Below are 9,253 nucleotides of genomic sequence, written 5' to 3' on the forward strand. Positions count from 1 at the left end.
AGGAAAAGGGGTCGCGGCCACCAAAGAACTCCCTGAAGACGTCGGCCGGGTCGCGGAAGCTGAAGACGTCCTCGAAGGGGTCGTGGAAGGGCGCGCCGCCGCCGCCTCCGCTCACCCCGGCCTGGCCATAACGGTCGTAGACGTCCCGCTTCTTGGCGTCCGACAGCACCTCGTAGGCCTCAGCCACCTCTTTGAATCTCTTCTCCGCCTCCTCCTTGTTCTCCGGGTTTTTGTCGGGGTGCCACTTGAGGGCCAGCTTGCGGTACGCCTTCCTGATGGCCTCGGACGAGGCCTGCCGGGGCACGCCCAGCACTTGGTAGTAGTCCACCATGTCGGAGGGCCGCAGGCTGCGGGCCAGGGCAGGAGAGCACGGCGGGCAGAACCGCGCGGCCCCAGCGTGGGGAAGGCTGGGCCTCTGGGAGGTGTGTGTTGGGGACCGCCCTTTATGACGTGGCCACGTCCTATTGGTCAAGGCCAGTCTGGGCACCGCATCCCAGAATGCCACGCGAGGAGCTTGCTGACTCCTACCAAGGGGCTCTGGGACGCTCACTGCGGTGTGCGGAGGCCCCGCCTACAGGCCCCGCCCACTCACCTGCTCCGCCCACCTACCCCCCAGCCCTGTTCTCCAGGGAAGAAAAGGGCACTTTCGGCGGGAAATGGAGATCTTGCCTGGCTGTCCTAGGAAATATTTTCCCTAAAGTCGGCTTTAGAACAGGCCTGGGGAGGGATAGGTTGATGGGGGTGGGTTTTATCTGACCCTGGGCTAGAGGAGTTATGGCGTTTGAGACCTAGGACAATAGTTCTCAAACATTTTGGCCTCGGGTTTATGTTTAGGTGGGTTGTGTCTGTAGGATGTATGGCGCCAGATAATAAAACTGAAAATCGAAAGACTGCATTCATTGGTCTAATTAGTCATAACAATATATCCATTCCATGCTAATAAAAATAATACTTTGATGAGAAAATATATTTTTTAAAACAAAAACATTTAGTGAGAAAAAGAGCATTGTTCTACGGTTTTGCATCTGTCCTTAGTATAAGGCTCAGTAGAAGGCACTAGATTCTCTTGTCCACTTCTGTGCTTTTCTTTTTAATTGACAGAGGGTGTGTTTGCTTGCAGAAGAGGCAAGCAGAGACAGAAGGAGTAAGCAGTCCCGCCCAATAGCACTGGTGTATCTGCAATCCCTCGTTTTCCATCTTGCCATCCTATTGGAGGTTTGGAATGTGCATGCAAATGAGTCTCCTTTGCTTTGCAAGCCACTGGTACTGGACTTTGAACCATGTGGAATCAAGTCCCTTACCCACTAGGTGATAGACCAACCCAGCTTCTGCATTTGATTTGTTGCAGTATCATACATGCCTGGAACCTTTGGGAGATTCCAGTGTACACTTAGAAGAGAGTGAGAGTGAAAAAGTCAAATGCATCTATGTTATGGAAATTGTCATGACTTTGCAAAATTCCCCTGAACGTTTTTCAGAGGTTCCTAGCATTCCATGGTTCAATCTTTGAGAGCTAGTACTTTAGTATGGTCAGCCTGGACCAGCTCTAATCCTTACAGGGAGTGTGGACTGCCTGCCACTCAGACTGCAGGTGGAGAACCCTAATCTCAAGTGTATATCAAATCATTAAAACTTGTAGACTAGGTGACTAGTGCTCTAGGTGAAAATGGGATGAAGTGATTATTTCCATTAAAACAGCTGTGTCATAGTCATCATTTTCCTCTTGGCATTTCTTGATATCTGAGTTCTCTCCATTTCTATATTCTGTCATTTACACTATAGTCTTGGCTGCAATAAATTGTGAGGCAACACACTAATAAAAGTCACTTAGGTCTACTGGAAAATGATTAACCAATGAACTTTCTAAGGTTTCATCATGCAGGGTGGTGGGTCTAGAGGGTGCGTGCTATCTCACTGGATCATACTGCCCAGTTCTAATCATCTTGAGCAATGGAGGTGAGTCATTGGACTTGGCACTTAGTAAGCACATAATGAATAGTAGTAGGAAGCTGGTAAGAGTAGAGTCCAGCATGAGCAAGCAAGGACAGTGTGAAGGGGTTTTAGAAAAGCAAGTGATCCAAAATGACTGAAGGGTAAGGAGCAGAGGACAGGGAAGAAGAAGGGCTAGGGAGAAGGAATGAGCATGGACAGTGGGCCTGAGTCTACCCAGGGAGTCCTGAGGGCAAGACCGTGGAGTCTGGATTTTCTTCTGGTTCCTAGGAAGCTGCTGACCAAGATGCCAGAAGTGGCAGTGGGTGCAGGTACAGGGGCAGCTTGTTCAGTGACAGAGGGATGGTTAGTGGTTGTAGTTCTGTGGGCTGGGGCCTTGAAAAGGGACCAGGGGGGACCAACAGTTAGTGTAATGGCTATGTCGCTGGACTACCATGTAGTCAATTGTGGTTCCATTGAGGACAAAGGGGGAAAGGAAGCCATATCTGTGTGGAAGCATTTACCATGTGTTTCTCTCTGCACAGCCATGGACGGGAACTGAGTGGCAGAGTGATTGCAGAGTGGAAATTCTGCCTCTAAGGATATTACAGGGCCAGCTTTAGGTTCAGTGGTTCAGGTGCCTGGAAACCACATGGCTGACTGTGCCGGTTGAGTTCTGGAACAGGTGGCTTGAAAAGCACACTGGTCTCATGTGCGTGCATGCCCCAAATCCCAAGAGAATAGGGTAGAAAGGACTGGGGTATAGCCATCCCTCTGGGGGGTTATTTCTCTCTCTCTCTCTGTTTTTCAGAGGTTCCTAGCATTCCATGGTTCAATCTTTGAGAGCTAGTACTTTAGTATGGTCAGCCTGGCATGTCCACAAATGTGTATCAAATCATTAAAACTTGTAGACTAGGTGACTAGTGCTCTAGGTGAACGTGGGATAAAGTTACTATTTCCCCTAAAACGGCTGTGTCATGGTCATGATTTTTCTCTCGGCATTTCTTGATACCTGAGTTCTCTCCATTTCTATATTCTGTCCTTGACACCATAGTCTTGTCTGCAATAAATTGTGAGGCAACACACTAATAAAAGTCACTTAGGTCTACTGGAAAATGATTAACCCATGAACTTTCTAAGGTTTCATCATGCAGGGTGGTGGGTCTAGAGGGTGCGTGCTATCTCACTGGATCATACTGCCCAATTGTAATCATCTTGAGCAATGGAGGAGAGTCACTGGACTTGGCACTTGGTAACCACGCAATAAACAGTAGTAGGAAACTGGTAGAGTAGAGTCCAGCATGAGCAAAGCAACTGAGGACAGTGCGAAGGGAGTTTTAGAAAGGCAAGTGATCCAAAATGGCTGGAGGGTAAGGAGCAGAGGACAGGGAAGAAGAAGGGCTAGGGAGAAGGAATGAGCATGGACAGGTGGGCCTGAGTCTACCCAGGGAGTCCCGAGGGCAAGACCATGGAGTCTGGATTTTCTTCTGGTTCCTAGGAAGCTGTTGACCAAGATGCCAGAAGTGGCAGTGGGTACAGGTACAGGGGCAGCTTGTGCAATGACAGAGAGATGGTTAGAGGTTGGAGTTCTGTGGGCTGGGGCCTTGAAAAGGGGCCATGGGAGACCAACAGTTAGTGTAATGGCTATGTTGCTGGACTACCATGTAGTCAACTGTGGTTCTAGTCCCAGACCTGTGGCTTAAAACTCATATCGGGTGCATGTGCGTGCATTCTCAAGATCCCAAGAGAAGAATGGAGGAGAAGGGATTGCTGCATGGTCATCACCCTTGGGGGGAGGGGTGATTTCCCACTTTCTGTCTCTCTGTCTCCCTCTGTGTGGTGAGCACACACCGCGCCCTATAGCAAAACAAACAAACAAACAAACCTCTCCAAAAAAAAAGGAAAAGGAAAAGGACCATGGCAGGGGGTCTGAGAGATAGTGGTAGATTCATCTAGATTCAGCACTTGCTGTCTTGCATGTGAGGCCCAGGACAAAGGGGGAAGGGAAGCCATATCTGTGTGGAAGCATTTACCGAGTGTTTCTCCCTGCACAGCCATGGACTGGCGCTGAGTGACAGAGTGATTGCAGAGTGGAAACCCAGCCTATAAGAATATTACAGGGCCAGCTGTGTTGCAGTAATTCAGATGCCTGGAAACCACATGGCCAACTGTGCAGTTTGAGTCCTGGAATAGGTGCCTTGAAAAACACAGTGGACTCATGTGCGTGCATGCCCCAAATCCCAAGAGAATAGGGTAGAAGGGACTGTGGCACAGCCATCTTCTGGGGGGTGATTTCTTTTTCTCTCTCTCTGTCTCTGTCTCTAGTGAGCTCACAAGATCTATGGCAAAAAGAAGCTAAAACAAAAGTTCTGTGCATATCCGTCATCTGGCAGATGTGCAAACTGAAGCCGGATACAGGCAGAACAGAACGAAATGCTGCTGGAGAGTCAGGAAGTTGGCTTTGTTTCCTGAGGCCCCGTAGACGCGTTGCAGGCGGCAAGGGGAGTGTTCATGCTGCTTGTCTTGTTCTGATCCCATCAAAGGAGTTAAGAGGGTACGAGTGGTGTAGGCACCAACTCTGGCTTCAGCTGAAAAGGAAAGCACCTCCTAATGGGTTTCGGGAGTGCTTTGTGGAACCCCAGTTTTCAGCAGACCCCAACGCAAGACCACGTCACTGCCTCATGTGTTTCCTCGGCCATCAGAGCACCACTGTCCTGCCCTGGAACTGCCTGGTTTGGGTTGGTCTTTGCCCACTGGAGCCCTCCTTCTAGGCAGGGACCATTCCTCACTTGGTTTCCTGGGCCCAGCTGCTGGCATAGTGCCTGGCACACAGCAGGACTCACGTGTTCTGTGAATATTTGGTAAGTGAGGGAGTGAGTAATGGGTACGTGGTGTTGCATCTTCTCAGGTTCCAGGGCAGGAGGCTTACTTGGTGCTTGGTGCTGGTCCTCAGCCCTAATCCTTACAGGGAGTGTGGACTGCCTGCCACTCAGACTGCAGGTGGAGAACCCCTAATCCTGAACACCAAAATCCAAATGCTCCAAAATCTGAAAAAATTGTTTGTTAAGTATTGCCCTGATGCCACAAGTGTAAAATTTCATATTTGACCTGATGTAACCAGTCTTATATAATAGTATATAGTGCCAGAGAGTCAGGAAGTTGGCTTTGTTTCCTGAGACCCCGTAGATGCGTTGCAAGTGGCAAGGGGAGTGTTCATGCTGCTCCTCTGGTACTTGGGTTCTATCCCCAAGAGATCTCATTTTGTGCAGGTAGATCTTCCCAAATATAGAAAACATGAAACCTGAAGCGTGTAGTCCCAAGCATCTTGGATCTGGGATACTTGTTTTGAAACAAACAACATTCCGTGGTCAAGGGCAGAGATAGGCTCCAAACCATCCAGGTACACAGCCACCTCAAAAACCCTGAGGCTTTGGGCCAGCAGATGGTATAATGATTACATTGCTGAACTCCCACGTAGTCTACCATGGTTTGAGTCCTGGTCCCGGTAGCTTAAAACTCACACCAGGGGAATGTGTGTGCCTGCCCAAAATCCTGAGGAAAAAATGGAGTTGAGGGATTGCGGCATGGCCATGTCCCCTGGGAGGTGATTTCTGCTAATCCTGAACACCAAAATCCAAATACTCCACAATCTGAAAAAAGTGCCTTTTGAGTATTGCCATGATGGCACACGTGGAATAATTTCTCATAAGAAAAAAAAAAAGCTCTGAGGCTCTGCATGATGTAGGAAAGTCATTAAACCATCACAGAGGTGACTGTGTGCTTACAGACCCTTATTTCCTGTTTAGACTTGGGTTCCATCCCCAAGAGATCTCATTTTGTGCAGGTAGATCTCCCCAAATACGGAAAACATGAAACCTGAAACGTGTAGTCCCAAGCTTCTTGGATATGGGATACCTGGTTTGAAATAAACAACATTCCCTGGTGAGGGGCAGAGCTGGGCCCCAAACTATCCAGGTACACAGCCACCTCAAAAACTCTGGGGCTTGGGATCAGCAGATGGTATAACGATTACATTGCTGAACTCCCACGTAGTCTACCATGATTTGAGTCCCGGACCCAGCAGCTTAAAACTCACACCAGGGGAATGTGCGTGCCTGCCCAGAATCCTAAAAAAAACAGATGCTTGAAGTTACGTTGAACCGTGAACTCCAGAATGGCTGATAAGGACACCAAAAAGAGCAAAGTATACCTACCTACTTCCTGCCCACCATGACTTTAGGTCCCAAAAAATGAAGAGCATGTGGGAGTGGAGAGGCCCATAGGAATGCATGTGTGTGTGCATGTATGTATGTGTAAAAACACATGGAGGCTTGGTGATCTTGAGGAAGGATGGTGGTCCAGTAAATGGGAACTCTCAGTACCTACTCTAACACGAGATTGAGAGGGGGCATGTGCGTGCCTGCCCAGAATCCTAAAAAAAACAGATGAAGTTGAAGGCTTGTGGCATGGCCAGCTCCCCTGGGAGGTGATTTCTTCTTTCTGTCTCTCTGTCTCTCCTGCAAGCATGCACGCGCTATAGCAACAATTTCTCTTAAAAAAAAAAAAAAAAACCTCTGAGGCTCTGCAGGATGTAGGGAAGTCATTAAACCATCACAGAGGTGACTGTGTGCTTACAGACCCTTTGATCCTAGTTATCGACAGGACTCTCATGACATTGGGGCTTTGGATGAATTATTATCCTTGAAGTTTACGTTGGACCGTGGACTTCAGAATTGCTGATAAGGAGACCAAAAGGAACAAAAGCATGGCTACCTATTTCCTGCCCACCATGAATTTTGGTCCTAAAGAATGAAGAACATTTAAGAATGGGGAGGTGCTTAGTAGTGTATGTGTGTGTGCATGTGTGTATCTGTAAAAACACATGTAAGCATGGTGGTCTTGAGGAAGGATGGTGGTCCAGGGAAAGGGGACTCTATGTACCTACTCTAACATGAGATTGAGAGGGGGCTGGTCACGATGTCCCACAGGACACCAAAGCTTTGAGGTTAGCAGTTTCTCTGTGATGCTCCAAGCTCATCCCCAAGCATGGGCGGCCAGGAGGTCTGTGGATGAAGTGTTGAATGTGCTTTCCTCCTGGCATGGAGCAGAACAGCAGTGGAGCCCGACAAGAGCGTGAAATGCTCAGTTCTGCGCACACTCCACTGTGGCCTTTCTTCAGGAACTACCACACTTGTGCTCCGATCCTTCCGCTGGCCTCTGGGGCACCAGCTGGTGGTGGGCACCGCTGGGTGAGCCCATTGGCCTCAGCCTCGAAGCCCTGCCTGCCATCTCATTCTCTCCATTGATTTCCACTGGGTGATGACCGTGGGGATCACAGCTTTGCTTCTGACTTCTAGCTGGCTGTAAATTCACGCACATTTAAGAATGGGGAGGTGCTTAGTAGTGTATGTGTGTGTGCATGTGTGTATCTGTAAAAACACATGTAAGCATGGTGGTCTTGAGGAAGGATGGTGGTCCAGGGAAAGGGGACTCTATGTACCTACTCTAACATGAGATTGAGAGGGGGCTGGTCACGATGTCCCACAGGACACCAAAGCTTTGAGGTTAGCAGTTTCTCTGTGATGCTCCAAGCTCATCCCCAAGCATGGGCGGCCAGGAGGTCTGTGGATGAAGTGTTGAATGTGCTTTCCTCCTGGCATGGAGCAGAACAGCAGTGGAGCCCGACAAGAGCGTGAAATGCTCAGTTCTGCGCACACTCCACTGTGGCCTTTCTTCAGGAACTACCACACTTGTGCTCCGATCCTTCCGCTGGCCTCTGGGGCACCAGCTGGTGGTGGGCACCGCTGGGTGAGCCCATTGGCCTCAGCCTCGAAGCCCTGCCTGCCATCTCATTCTCTCCATTGATTTCCACTGGGTGATGACCGTGGGGATCACAGCTTTGCTTCTGACTTCTAGCTGGCTGTAAATTCACGCAGAGGCTTACATGTCACTGATGAGGCCCTGCCTGAGGCCAGGGGAAGTCGTCCAGAGCAAGAATCTCAGCTCTGCCATTCGGTGAATACAGGATATTCTCTGCCGCTCTCTGCCTCAGTGTCTTCATTTGTAAAAGGGGAAATGATTGGGTCGTCGGGAAGTCCTGATACATAATTGCATAAAAAAGTCCTAACTTTCCTAGTGCCCTAATGGTATCTCCCTTTTAGGAACAGTCTAAGGGACTCCAAGAAATGTGCTGTGAAATGCTTAGAGCCTACTCGGCACACAGTACACTCACGAGAAAGGCAAATTCGTGTTATCCTTTCTGTTTGCCTCTCCCCTTTACCTTCAATTCGGTCATCAGAATTTCCTCAGTGTCTTATTTTCCCTGGACATCGGGCTGTGGGACGGGCATAGCTCAGCTCGCTCCAGTTTGCAATCTGATTAGGTTTCCTGGCTACAGACGATAGCTCCGCTGTCTCTGTCCGAATGCAGCTCTGTCTTTGGGAAAACATCTGTGCATGCACACTCAGGTGGGTCTCCCTTCCAGTCTTTCTCCACCCCTGCATTGGCGCTGGCCGCTGCCCCTCCCTGCTCATTCCCCTCCTTGTCCATTCCACTGTCCTGGAAATCCCGTTGACCTGTCTAACTCCTGAGTCTGAGTCTCACTGGACTCAGCTCTGGGGGCAGGAGGCTCATCCGTGGTGGTCTCCACTGCAGCCTGAAGACCCAGCAGGATGCCAGAGCCCATACGTAAGTGTTGTTGGGTGAATAACAACAAATATGCACGTGGTGAGGTACAGCCTGAGTGAGATGTCAAGAGGCCTTTCTTAAAGGTGTCCATGGGCCAAAGGAGGGCCCTGTTCTCTTCTTTCTAATGGGCTTTCACTTTCATTTCTGTGAAGGAAGTCCAATTTGTCACCACATAGTTCTTTTTCCTCTCTGGTAACCCTTTTTTTTGTCCCATGGAAATACCAATTTAGTGGAACCAACTGCATGAGCAAAAGCCTATTTGTTTAATGGATCCAAGGTACTTTGTGTGTTCACTCCGGGTGTGCTTGGAGTAAGGAATTCCGGCCAGATCAAGTGATGTCATCTTCTAAGAAGCACAGGCGCTCCACCCTCTCTATCTGGGAAAGTAAACCTCCTGCTGTCTTTGCAGACAGACAGCTGTGATCATGTGACCCAGTCAAACATTAACTTGTGCAGCTTCCCACTTGTACGTATAAATGCAGAGGGCAGGCTCCTGGCAGGACCTCAGGCAAGGGCACGATGGCTGCTGTGTTCCCGGGCCCTCGGCTGCTGGTCCTGGGCCTGCTGCTGTGTGCCCTGGGGCCCCCTGTGTCCCGCGCCGGGCAGATATTGTTGGTCCCGATGGGAGGCAGCCACT

The 9,253-nt window shown here is 49.6% G+C and overlaps 2 protein-coding genes across 3 annotated transcripts in view; one reads left to right on the forward strand and one right to left on the reverse strand.

Moving 5' to 3' along the window:
* Positions 1-455, reverse strand: part of LOC102481593 (dnaJ homolog subfamily B member 3) — a 1,078-nt gene extending 623 nt beyond the window's left edge. The window contains exon 1 of the mRNA XM_027769357.1: positions 3-455. Within this exon, the coding sequence (XP_027625158.1) occupies positions 3-331 (329 nt within the window). The 5' untranslated portion in view covers positions 332-455. The remainder of the gene's footprint in view (positions 1-2) is intronic.
* Positions 1-9,253, forward strand: part of LOC102475126 (UDP-glucuronosyltransferase 1-6) — a 67,999-nt gene that overhangs the window by 42,587 nt on the left and 16,159 nt on the right. Inside the window, exon 2 of one of the 2 annotated variants that reach the window (XM_014585250.2) lies at positions 9,106-9,112. The exons of the other annotated variant lie outside the window; for it this stretch is intronic. Coding sequence (XP_014440736.1) covers positions 9,106-9,112 — 7 coding nt within the window. The remainder of the gene's footprint in view (positions 1-9,105; positions 9,113-9,253) is intronic. 2 annotated transcript variants of the gene reach the window in all.

This window comes from Tupaia chinensis, unplaced genomic scaffold (genome assembly GCF_000334495.1).
Source record: "Tupaia chinensis unplaced genomic scaffold, TupChi_1.0 Scaffold149383_1, whole genome shotgun sequence".
Taxonomy (NCBI): domain Eukaryota; kingdom Metazoa; phylum Chordata; class Mammalia; order Scandentia; family Tupaiidae; genus Tupaia; species Tupaia belangeri.